We start from the raw sequence: 12,517 nt of genomic DNA on the forward strand, positions 1-12,517 counted from the left end.
CAAGCTGAAGCGTGGCCCCTGCGCATCCTGGTGGAGGCTGTGGAGGGGAGCAAGTATTTAGGGCTGAAGCGCCCTGCCACCCGCCCAGGTCTCCCTCCACATGCCGCTTCCCCAGACCTCAGCAGAGACCCCCACATGGAGGAGGCAGCCTCTGGAAAGTAAGGGGGAGGGGCTTCCCAGGGGCTGGACACCGAACCCTGGGCTCTGGCTCCCAGCTGGGTGTTCAGACTGCTCCAGATCACTTGTCAATACAGCCCCAAGGCATATACCACTCCAACCACACAACCCCAGAACTAAGCCCTAACTACTACCCAGGGTCCAAATGACACCACTGGGAACCCACAGCTGGAAAACAGGAACCAAGGAGAAGTAACAGTGGAAAAAAGGGCCACAGGGCAGAGGTCAGTGTATAGCTCAATCATCAGGTAGGACCTGACTCAGGGACAAGCGGTAGGGGCAGTGAAAAGGGGATGCCACGCAACCCACCTGCTGAGAGGTTCCAACACTCACCTCTGGGGCTCCCACACCCAGTCATCCTGCATCCATTCTACCTAGTTATGTGACTGGAACCCACAGGAGTGACCCCAACAGATGGCTCTCTCGGCCTGGCAGCCCTGCAGCGTTTTTACAAGCTCCTAGATAACTCTGACACAAGGAGTCCTTTGCCCATGCCCTGCAAAGCAGTGCTCTTGGAGGCCCTCTCTCTGCTCAGTCTACTTAGGGCTGAGCTCAAAGCACGAGGGGTGAGAATGGGGATGGGCTGAGGCTGTGAGAAGAGCATGTTAGGATGGAGAGCACAGGTGGAGAAGAGAAAGGAATCTGCAGTGCCAGGGAAAACAGGGTAGGCATCTCTTGAGCACAGCCTCCAGCACTCCACTGGAAATCCATTTCTGTATTCTCCCACTAGAGTTCTGGTACAGGGCAACAATGATCCTAACTGGGAAGGCACGGTCTCCTGGCTCTGGCTCCAGCACAGCCTGGTACAGTCAGGCAGCACCCTCTTCACACAGCCTGAACTTGTTCAAGCCACCAAATGGAGAAAGCTCAGAAGTCAAGGTACCCTGCCCAAGGCAATGGAACTTTAGTGTCTGGCAGGGCCCAAGTTCACTCTGGCAACTACAGGGGCCTGGCCTCTGCCTTAACTGTTCTCTTCCTCTAAGTCATGCAGCACACAAACACATACACACACACACACACACACACACACACAGTCCTGCCCCACAGGTTCTGACGATCCACCATGAGAACCTGAGACTTGCAGATATAAAAGGACAGACAGGAGGCATCCTTATCTACAGAGGCTGAGATGCAAGTAAAATCTTTTGAGGTATTCCAAGAGAATTCGGGGGCAGCAAGATCTCTACTCTTCCAAGTGGTGGCTCTGTCCCCAAGATTGAGACTACGGAAGACAGGGGTCAAAACAGAGACCCTCTGCTCTCCCAGAAGCAAAGTTCTAAAGTAATGCTGTTCAGGGAATGGCCCATAAACTGTTTATCACCAGTTCACCACAACATAAACACAGGAACCAAGAATAAGCCTTTAGAAACCAGCACTGCAAGTTGAACCTGCTGCTCTGTCCAAGTATACATTCGCTGGACCATCTCATCCAATGGCTAACAGATTGGTCTAGATGGTGCTGAACTCCTGAGGGGAGCCACACGTGGCTAGAGCTGCCAACTAGTTGTACAAAGTAGGACCTGTTTTGGTCTGCAATATTTTGGGAATTAGGAAAAAGGTCCTTCCCCCCTTTTAGTTTGAGAAAAACTAACTCTGGAGGCAACCCCTTCATTTTACAGAGGAGACTAAAGTCCAGGGACTGCCGCATGGCTAATGAAAGAACCCAAGAGTAGGAGAGTTGGGATTAGACAGGAAAAGAAACTGGACAACTGCACTTCTCATCCTCCTCTTCCCAGCCAGTAGCCTCATGGGCGCTCCTTAAAGCAGTAAGGGCTCCAGGACCCACACACTTCAAATGAGTAGAAGACAATTTCAGGTTCAAGGTAAACTGCCCAGGCACAGTATTTTCTTCCAGCTTTTCCTGAATCTCAAACCCAACACATCTAAAGCCAACACCTTCCTTTCAAAATTAAGCTATCAGGACTTCCCTGGTGGCGCAGTGGTTAAGAATCCGCCTGCCAATGCAGGGGACACGGGTTCGATCCCTGGTCCTGGAGGATCCCACATGCCGCGGAGCAACTAAGCCCGTGCGCCACAACCACTGAGCCTGCGCTCTGGAGCCCACGAGCCACAACTACTGAAGCCCGCGCGCCTAGAGCCTGTGCTCCGCAACAAAGAGAAGCCCCCACAATGAGAAGCCCACGCACCGCGACCAAGAGTAGCCCCCGCTCGCCTCAACTAGAGAAAGCCCGCGCGGAGCCACGAAGATCCAGTGCAGCCAAAAAAATTAAAATAAAATTTAAAAATTAAAACAAAACAAAGTTAAGCTATCGTCTCAGCAGGTCCATTTCTGACCCCCACTACGCTAATCTGTACTCGCCAGATCCTGGAAACACTAACTTATTGAACATACGGTTGGCATGTTGATGCTTCCTTCAAAGTCCTAGGAGGTCCACTAAGTCGACGATGAAAGCAGATGTAAAGAGCAGGGCTGGCTGGGGGTGAGAGGCTTGGTCTGCCCCGTGCCAGTTCACAACCACAGCACAAAGATCAAAAGCATTTACTGTATTTAAAAACAACAACGACAACACCTGCCAGTGATGGTTTTCGCGCTCAGTGTTACAGTTTTAGGCAACTTGGTCGATGTCTCTTACTTCTAGTGATATTGTGAACATCAAATCATAATTTCTCTTATTTTTCAGGACCTAGTACTATACCTGGAACGTGGTAAACACTCAGTAAATGCAGAAAGACAAAGGGAGGAAGAAAGGGAGATAAAGTGAATGGGAAGAGGATCACAGTTCTGGATAGCGTGATAATCTGTGGATTTTAACTGTCTCAGCCACCTCATCTCTATTTGCCCAAAGGCTTCCTAAACTAATCGATAAGGAAGCTATCTCCTCCTCAGAAGCTCCAGACAGGCTGGTAATGAGGGGGAGTCCTCAGCTGACTGCCAGATGCCAGAGTAGGAGAGAAAATGAGGCCAAAAGCCCAGGAGGTCAGGGTGGGAAAGACAAGATACCCAAAAGCTGAGCCAAACCAAGGCCTCCCAATACTCCCTGCCCCCATCCCCAGCCAGCCAAACCATCTGCTACAGCCTCGGGGGCATGGGAGGGGACTTGGCAAGACCACAATGATGGTTTCTAGCAGAAATGTCCATCTACAGCTGGAGGGAGCCCAGCACCTAGGTCCCTCCTCAGCCAGCCCAGCAAGGGGGCTAAGGAGCCATCACAGTGACCCCTGCAGGTAGCTCCAGGGCCTGCACCGTGGTGGGCAGGAAGGCTCTCCCTTCGGCTCACTCACCTACCTGTACTACAAAGTCTTCCCGCTCTCCCACAACATTAAAAAATGGCTGGGGTCACCAAGGAGGTGGAGCTGAGCTCTGGGACTCTAACTCTACCACTTCTTGTGCATGGTGAAGCCCTCTCTTTCCATTCTCAAACTCAACTCTGAAATCCTCTTGGTTGGTTCCTTTCCTACCATCGTCTGATATGCTCACCTGCTTCCATATCTCCCCAAGTTCACTACTGCTTGTAAACATACCTCAGAGAGAAAAGACTTCCTGCTGGACCCACACAGAGGGCTGGAGAGTGGGAAGAGCAGGCGAGAAAGAACTAGTAGGAGTGACCCACGGTGTGTGGCAAGTTGAGGATCACAGATCCTTGACAAAAGGAGCAGTGGCCCAAAGGAGAGACAGAAGGCAGAGATCCTGGGCACAGTTCCAAAACAGTTTCCACACATCCTCAGCCAGTGGAGGGTTCCCATGGGGCAGAGTATGGGAGCAGTGTGGGAGCCCAAGAGCAGGGCAGCCTGGTACTCTCGGCACTGGGCACTCACTCCTGTCCAGGCTGCGAAGAGGGAGGCAGTGGCAACAGCGTATGCTATGGCATGTTCCTCGGGGTATCGTGAGTAGACATGTAACACGCTAGACAGTAAATGACCACGTGCGTTCATCAAGCTCAACTCTATGCCTGTGACAGGCATGACGCACACCCTACATCATGAATATTCTTGAAACCCTGGCAGGACTCAGCACACAGTAGATGAGCACATTCCCGTTGGTTGCTGGATACCCTTCACCCAGGGGGCTTACCCATCCTGTGCCCATCCTGTGGGAACACAGACTGGGAGACCCCTTTGTCCTGTGTCCCAGAGTCTTTGCCTGATCTGAATGAGCTCACACGCCACACACATCTTCCTACACCACCACTTCCTGACGGAAGAGGATCTAGCAAAACTGCTCCACCAGAGTATGTGGGACACCACACTCAACTGGCCACCTAAGAAAACTATCTGGGGGGAAGGTGGCACCAGGAACAGGGGCTCAGATCCAAGTGCTTGCTGGCAGTGGCAACCTGGACCAAGAGGAGGCTAGGCTTTTCCAACAGACAACGATGAAAACGAGCACAAACACCTCAGAGCTTTAAAAACGCTGCCCGGGACTTCCCTGGTGGTCCAGTGGTTAGCAATCCACCTTCCAATGCAGGGGACGCAGGAACTGTGATCCCACATGCTGCGGGGCAACTAAGCCCGCGCTCTAGGGCCTGTGAGCTCTAGGGCCTACGCATCACAACTAGAGAGCCCGCGCACTGCAACGAAAGATCCCACGTGCCACAATGAAGATCCCGCGTGCCACAACTAAGACCTGACGCAGCCAAAATAAATACATTTTATAAAATAAATAAATAATAAAAACGCCACCAGCTCAGGCCCCACTCTGAGAAGGGGGAAGGAGGAAGACATGTTTGAAGGGCGTCCTCTGTTTTTCCAGGCAGCCCTGCTCCATGCCCACAACACTAAGGGTGGTGGTATTAAGCTGGGAGCTTCCATCAGGACGGCAGGGACAGCAGAATGCAGGCAGGGAGGAAAGGAGAACACACTTGGAAAGACCTGAAGAGAAGCCATCATTAGGCAGGAGGGGGTGCTTTCCGGAGTAAACAAACCTGCCAGCAGTCCTTCCTCCCAGCAGAGAGAGAAGCTCTGGCTGACAAGGCCAAAGACACAGAGGAGGGAGGGAGCTGCCCCTTCCCTGAGCCTACCTGTCCTCATCCCCTTGTCCTGCTTTCCCCAGGGTGGGGGGCAGAACAGGTGTACTCCATGATCTCCGTGTCCACAGCCCTCAACAGCACACAGGTGATTACAGCAGTGGGCGGCCAGAGGTGGAAGTGGAGGTGACACCTGGGGGTTTCACCGGAGAAGGGGTGTGGAGTGAGCTCACAGCTCTCTCCTCCCCACGCACAGCATCGCCAGTATCAACCACCTCTGCTTGCCTCAGGGGCCTACCACGGTCTTGTCCCAGGTGGTCACCCACTACTAGCGTCCTCATCAAGGTTTGCCCAGCTCCCCAGGAGAGCCAATGCCACCTGGCCCTTCTCCTTCTCCCAGAAGCAAATTTCTTGCCCTCCCCCAAGTACTTCCTTGATGTAAGTTCCTTTGGGAGGAAGCCAGGGAACCACCCCAGCTCCTGATCCACCCCGCAGCCTCACCCAGTAGCCCCCATCCCCTCTGGGAAGGCAGAGCCCCTCCCTGACAGCGTCCCCACCCAGGCAGTGAGGGTGGTACTTCCAGCGCCTCCAGGGAGCTTCCCGCAGTTTTCCCAGGAAGCCAGAGGAGGATTCCCAGGGAGAAAAATCTCAGAGCATCTGGGGACATGAGCAGCTCACCCACCTGCTACCCAAGCAACCAGATTCCCCCAGCTCCTCACAGGCTCCAGGGGCTGAAGGAGAAGACAGAGCTGAGGCAGGGGCAGGAATGGGCTCCCTCCTCCTAGAAGTCCCATCCAGTCCTGCCTTGCCTACCTGTCCCTACACTCCTTCCCCAGCCTCTCTTCTCTTGACTTGAGAGGCAGCCACACTGAGCTGCCTCTTGCTCTGTTTTCTCCACCCTGGGCCAGCAGAGGATACTGCTGAGTAATCCCAAACTCACGGCGGATCCCCAGCCCTGAAAACAGGGCAAAGCCCAAGGAAACCTACTGATCCTGGTCCTTGCCAACCAGGGAGGAACATCTGTGTTTCCTCGTAATGGCTTATATTCCACAGACTCTGCCCTGCCCCAAATACCCCAGCCCTGGCCCCGAGACAACCACACGGAGAAGCTCAGTGCCCCCTTCTCCACTTCCCACGCACCTGGTAACATTCCCTTCCAGTCCCCCAGACACCAAGCTGCACAGAGTAACAGCAGTCGACCGCCTGCAGGATTCCCAGTCATGATGTTGCATCAGCCCCCACCCTACCCAAAATATCCTCACCCCCACCACCTCCTCTCCTCCAGCCATCTCCATGGTGACAGCAGCATGACTAATGACACCCTATCAGCTTCAGACTCAGGAGCACAATTCCCCCTCCCCCTTAACCTCTCCCCCCCCCCCCCCCCCCCCCCGCCCCAGGATTTCTGCAGATTGGATGCAAACCAACAGTGGCAGGGACATTCTCGAGAGATTTCCAGAGGCAAGGATGGGAGTGGGTTGCATGTCTTAAAAAAAAAAAAAAACCAGTTCAACAAACCCAATCCCAACTGCACCCAAACCATCCAGCTGAGAAAGCAAAAAGAATCCAAACAAAACCCACACAGGCCTGAGAATTCATTGGCCGCCCACACCCCCGCCGCCCCTCCCCCTCAGCTGCTGCTACACACACAGTGGGAGATTAAGGGATCACCAGAGGAGACCCTTTATTTTTATCCAATCCCATCAAACACTTCACCTCTACCACACACACACACACACACACACACACACACACACATACACACACACACAAGGTACCTTGACAGCAGCCCCTTGCCCCCACGGCCCGGCTCCTTCACCAGCCTTTATTTCCACCTGCAAAAGAAGCCGGAGAGACTGATGAGCCAGGCTGACACCAGGAAAGCAGCAAAGTCCTTCTGCTGCACCCCCAGCACCGCTGCAGGGAAAGGGGGAGAAGGGGAGGCACGGGGCCTCGGAAAGAAAGGATAGCAGGGACCATCTTCCTGCCTCCAGCTGCCACCCAGACGCGCGGTGGAAGGGCTCATTCGCCTTCCAGAGTGTTTTTGTTTTCATTTCTCCTTTTTCCACCCTCCCAAGATCCAGGAGGGCTCTGCCCCTCCTCCTGCGTCCGGTCTAGCCTCGTCCCTCCCCGCCCTGCCCGCTCTACCTCGGCCGGCCTCCTCTGGTGCATCGGCCGGCGGGCCTCCCATTATCCCCGCCGGAGCGCACGGAGGGAGGCACTGCAGAGGCGGCGGCGGCCAGCTGCCGGCTTGGCTCCCCTCCCCGCCGCCGGCGAGGCTGGTGTGGAGGGGGCGGCGCGCTCGCCAGCCAATCCCCGCCGCCGGCCGAGCGGGGGCAGGGCCGCCGGGGGTTGGACCTGCCCAGCCGGGAGGCGGGGGCACAGCCAAGGGTGCCGGAGCCTAGCTGGCTGTGGCCCAGGCCCGCCGCCGCTCCCCGATAGGCGGGGAATCCCGGGACACCCTCAACAACTCCCGAGTCGGGGACCAGAAGGTAATACCCAGAGGCATCCTCTGCATCTACAGGGTCAAAGGCAGACTGCGTCGGGGTCGAGCAGATGCTGGCAGGCTTCCCCCTCAGGCCACTCTCTAGCCCTAGGACACCAGCAACTGCCTCATCCTAGCAGCAGCTAGGACAGTGCTAGGCGCTATAAAAGCAATAGCCCCTGCAATCTTAGAAGAAAAAAATAAAGCCTTGGCAGTATGAACCTTTACCCCATTTTGCAGATGAGGAAACAAGGCAAGACAAGTGAAGTAACTTACCCAAGGTGACACAGCTAGAAAACGGCAGCACTGGGACTCCAAGGCAGGTCTATCCGGCTCTACAGACCAGACTCTCAACCATTATGCAGTCCTACTCCTCCCTCCCTCCAGCAGATTTCCTCTTGAAGCCAACATTGCCTGTGGCTCAAAGCCTCACCAAGTCAGACTTGCCCTCCCTTGCACACGAACACCACCTCACCCTAGGAATACTCATCCCTAGTGCCTGAACATAGGCCACCCCCTCCAGACAGCCTCACCACCACCACCACCCTCAATGTTTCCTCCTCTTTTAGAAAGGCCACAGGAGGAGGCGCCTCCAGACTTCAGGGCTTCCCATCCCCTGGAAAGGCTGAGGAGGGGAAGCAGCCCAGACTCTGAGCCTCTGAAGGCTGCAGCACCCAGGAGACTGAAGGAGAAAGAACAGAATGGGGAGAGGAAAGCCCTGCAGTTCCTAGGCAACCCAGAGACATCCTGCTTCACCCCATCCCCTCCCTGTAGCTGAACACCCCAGAGCTTCTGTCTTCTAGGAGGGGGACCCTTATATGGTCTCTGGTACTCATGTATCTGGTTCAGTTTCCTGGCTCCACTATCTAGCTGCAGGACCTTGGTGGTGGTACCTTACCTCCCTTAGCCTACTTTGCAGTTCTATTTTACAGAAGCAGCTACCTCATACAAAGGTGTGAGGATTCTGTGAAAAAATGCAACACAGTGCCTGCCACACTGCAGGTGCTGCTAGCTACCACTCAATTTCTGAGAGAGTTCATTGTGTGCTACTTTTCAACTCACAGATGTGACTTGTAGGACTAGTTAGGATGTGGGAGAGCTCATTTCAGTGATGTGCTCTGCTACCAACTCCACCACACCTGCCCAATTACTGCCCCCTCCCTGAAGCTCCAAGGGGGTACTCAGAATGGGACGAGCTGCCTCATGAGAGACAGCAAAGCTGGGCTCTGGTGAGGAGACTCCAGAAGGCACCAGGACCCACACCTGCCTCACCTCTGGGGGCAAAGAGCAGCCCTACTGGGCTCCTCCCCAGGGCAGGGAGGAAGGCAGGTGACAAGGCAGGGCAAGGAGCACTGTCCTGAGCCATGGGCTTCTGCACCCCTTGGCTCTTACCTCGGCCAGGCCAAGTGAAGTCCCTCCTTTATCCTAGTCCCCAAAACCCCTGCCCCACCCACCCTCATACAGTCTGCTGCTGGATAAGAGCAACTAACACTGCTTGGACAGTAACAATCAATACCGTTGCTGCTGTGGCTGCCACAGTTTATCAAGCCCCTGCTAGGTACCAGGCCCTGTGCCAACCATGCTGTGGGAGCATCTCATTTGACTTGTCCACACACAACCTTATGGGAAAATGGGCTTAGAGATGTTGTTACTTGCCCATCAACACACAGCTGGTGAGTGGTGAGCTAGAATTCCAACCCAGGTGTTTCTCATTCCAGTTCTTTAAGCCCTCTCTCCCAGCCAACCTCAGGGAAACTTAAAGAGGGATAGGGTCTCTTGAACCAGACCACTTCCCTTTAAGCTATGGGTCTAAGAACAGTAATATTTTCATGCCTCAGAGACTTGGCGATGCTGCTCCTTGCCTAGGTTCCCTTCCCTCTCCCCCACCTGGCAAGCTAATATGGTACAAGGCTTAATCCAAATGTCACCTGCCACTGCTACCTTCCCAGCTCATCTAGCCCTCAGGAGCTTCACCCACTCCTCCTGGGGCCTCCTCTAGAGCCGTCACTACCAAGTGCAGTTATTTATTTACACGGCCGTCTTCCCCACGTGGGCAGGGGCCCCGTCTTCCCTACTCACTAGGCTCTGCACAGAGCTGGAATGTGCTGAGCTGAGTTTCTACACAAGGAGGGTGGAGAGGCAGGGGGTTGGGCACTGAGACGTAGAGGACACTCTCCTGGTCGACCTGTTCTCTGAGGTCCCCAGGGATCAGAGGAATACTTGCTCTCCTGGGAGGGCACGACCTGCCATCTGAACTATAGCCGAGGCCGAGCCTTGTTCAGCCAGCACACGTCTTCCTCACAAGGCTGCAAGAGCCACCCTGACTCTCTGCTTGAACCACAGGTCCCGCCTCACCCCCCGCAGACTGCAGACACCCTAGCAGAGCCCGTGGTCCCCAAGGCAGGGCACCTGCAACCATCTCTATCCCACCCTGGCCTCCTGCCCTTTTCTGAAGCACCTGGAACGCTACAGCTCCAAGGAGACACAGAGGCGCATGCTGGGGCCACTCTGCCTCCAGCGGGGACATTCTCCACACCTCACACCTGACCCCCTCCCCTATCTGCCCCTCTTTCTACACTTGGGGCTTCACAGTGACCAACCCAGAGGTGCCTGGGACCCCTCTGCATAGGAGCTGGAGGTCCCTCCCCACCTTCCATCATGACCCCTAGACACCACTGCACTCCCAGCAGGAGGAATGGGGCCACAGCCCTCCCCACTAGGGAGAGGTGAATGGATTAACTCACTCTCAGAACCCACAAAATACCCCAACACAGAGAACCTCAGAAACACAGTTACCTACAGGCCAGAACCTACACAGATATATAAAGACTAGGAAATGGGGATGCATCCAGAGACAGATTTGGGGGGGGGTTTATAGGAGGATCAACCAAGCAGCAACGCCACGCCAAGCCCCATAACTGGACCATGATGTACTGTATCTTATTTAACCCTCAAAACAAACCAATGAGACAGGAATTATTAATGCCCATTCTACAGATTGAAAAATTGGGAGACTGAGCAGGGCTCTCGCCTCCCCCCGCCCCCGCCACTTGTAGCAATACAGCTGGTGCTGCTCTGTGTAGCTCTATGATTTTCTTATCAACCTACCTTTTCTAGAGTTGGCAGGGGGCAGATGACAACTTCTCCTCTCTTGCCATGCCTGTGTCCTAAAGGAGGTCACTCCCCACAGGGCTTTACTTCAAAGCTCAGTTCAAGCCCCACTTCCTCCAGGAAGCCTTCTCAGGTTACCCTAGACCTCTGCCAGCTGACAGCACTTCCAATGTTTCTCATTTGACACTTGGTACTGCTATCTGTCTCTGTGTGTCCTGCCTCTCCAACCAGAATGGCTAGAGTCGTGCCTCTTCAAAGCCCCGGGGTTTTTTTTGTTTTGTTTTGTTTTGTTTTCCCAGCATTCCACACACTGAAGGCACTTGGAATCGACTGTGGGGGAAATCTGTGACCTTCCCTTCCCTCTCCATCACACAAAGGATCTGCCAAAGAAACCCAACATCCTCTCCACCTTCAGAACCTATGTTTGAAGTCACCAGTGTCCACACATCAATTTCCACCCAAGTAATTGCAGCCCATCACACACACATCATCCCCTATATTTCAAACTCTTTGCAGTTGTCATGGGAACTGCCTTTGCCTTCATTCACAGATCAGGCCTCACAATTAGCTTTGGCAGCGGAAGTCTGTATCAACGGCAATCTCGGGGAGGAGAAAGACAAGGAGGTGAAAGAACAGCAGCAAAGGAAGAAAAGGTGCTCCTCCTTGGAGATGCAATAGAACCAGACTGAACTCAGGCACCCAGTGATGTCAGAGGGAAAGCAGAGCCAGCCAGCAACTCCACCTGCATATTTCCATACCAACAAACAGAATGCACCCAGACCCCCCCAGGCTGACAAGCAGCAGCTGTGGCTCTGCCCACACCCCACAAGCCATCCTAAATGCTTGTAAGAAGGTCTTATATTCTATGAACCTCATCACGGTCTCCCCACCCCAAATTCAATAGCCTTGGACCACCAAATGTTCCAGGATCCAAGCAAATAACACAGAACCTTCATTGAGAAGCTGAGACAGGAATACTGAGTGGTTTAGAAACCTGGGGGCAGCCCCAGGGGAAGACTACCAAGAATAATTAACACAAAGCATCTTACCTTCCACCTTGAGGACCCATGAACACCCTCAGCTGGTGCCCTGTGGTCTGTCCGCGTCCTTCCACACCACTGCCACCAGCCGTGAGCATTCGAGTAGCATCTCTGCACAGCTCAGTTTCAGGGGAGATGCCTCCCTCCTCCTAGAAGTACCCCCCCTCATCTTTCACATATCCCTACGCTGAAACTCTCAAAACAGGTCCCTTCCCTTCCACGATGGTCTCTCTTCACCTAACAGTGACTAAGGCTGGTCTCTGCCCTCAAGGCATCCCTCCCTTGTAGCCCTACCAGACTAATAGTTTGTTGCCACGCTTGCCTCCCTCCCCAGACTGTGAGCTCATTAAGGACATAGTAAATGCTGCTTCCCCTTTACCGATGGCTCAGGCTCAGCGCAGCGCCTCGCACACAGCCAGTCCCAGGCAAGATGTGCTGAAGGAGGCTGGGAAGGCAACTTGCAGGTATACCAGTCAAAGCAGATGACGTCCTGTCTCTGGAAACTTAAGCGACGCCAGAGAGAGAAGCTGCCCTCCCCCGGCACAGGGGACACTGGAGGTCCTGGGACTGAGGAAGCATTCCAGGAAGGTGCCTCTCCTCCGTATCCTCCTAGCACCAGCTCTTCTCCTCTCACTGGCTCCCAACACCCCCACCGCATCCTGCAGCGTCAACCATCCAGACAGGACCCAGGCTCATGGTGAGAGGATGCCATTCCCTCTCTCTTCTGGGGCTCCAGGATCATTCCCAGCATCAACCAGGGAACTGGGGTACCCAGAACT

The 12,517-nt window shown here is 54.4% G+C and overlaps 1 protein-coding gene across 5 annotated transcripts in view; it reads right to left on the reverse strand.

Annotated features, from left to right (window-relative positions):
• Positions 1-12,517, reverse strand: part of TET3 (tet methylcytosine dioxygenase 3) — a 109,173-nt gene that overhangs the window by 84,899 nt on the left and 11,757 nt on the right. For 2 of the 5 annotated variants that reach the window (XM_067704648.1, XM_067704647.1), the window contains exon 3: positions 6,881-6,937. In XM_067704648.1, coding sequence (XP_067560749.1) covers positions 6,881-6,937 — 57 coding nt within the window. Of the gene's footprint in view, positions 1-6,242; positions 6,345-6,880; positions 6,938-7,250; positions 7,379-12,517 lie in introns of those variants that run through there. The other 3 variants (XM_067704649.1, XM_067704651.1, XM_067704650.1) reach the window with 3 other exon arrangements.

Source organism: Pseudorca crassidens, chromosome 14 (assembly GCF_039906515.1).
Source record: "Pseudorca crassidens isolate mPseCra1 chromosome 14, mPseCra1.hap1, whole genome shotgun sequence".
Classification (NCBI taxonomy): domain Eukaryota; kingdom Metazoa; phylum Chordata; class Mammalia; order Artiodactyla; family Delphinidae; genus Pseudorca; species Pseudorca crassidens.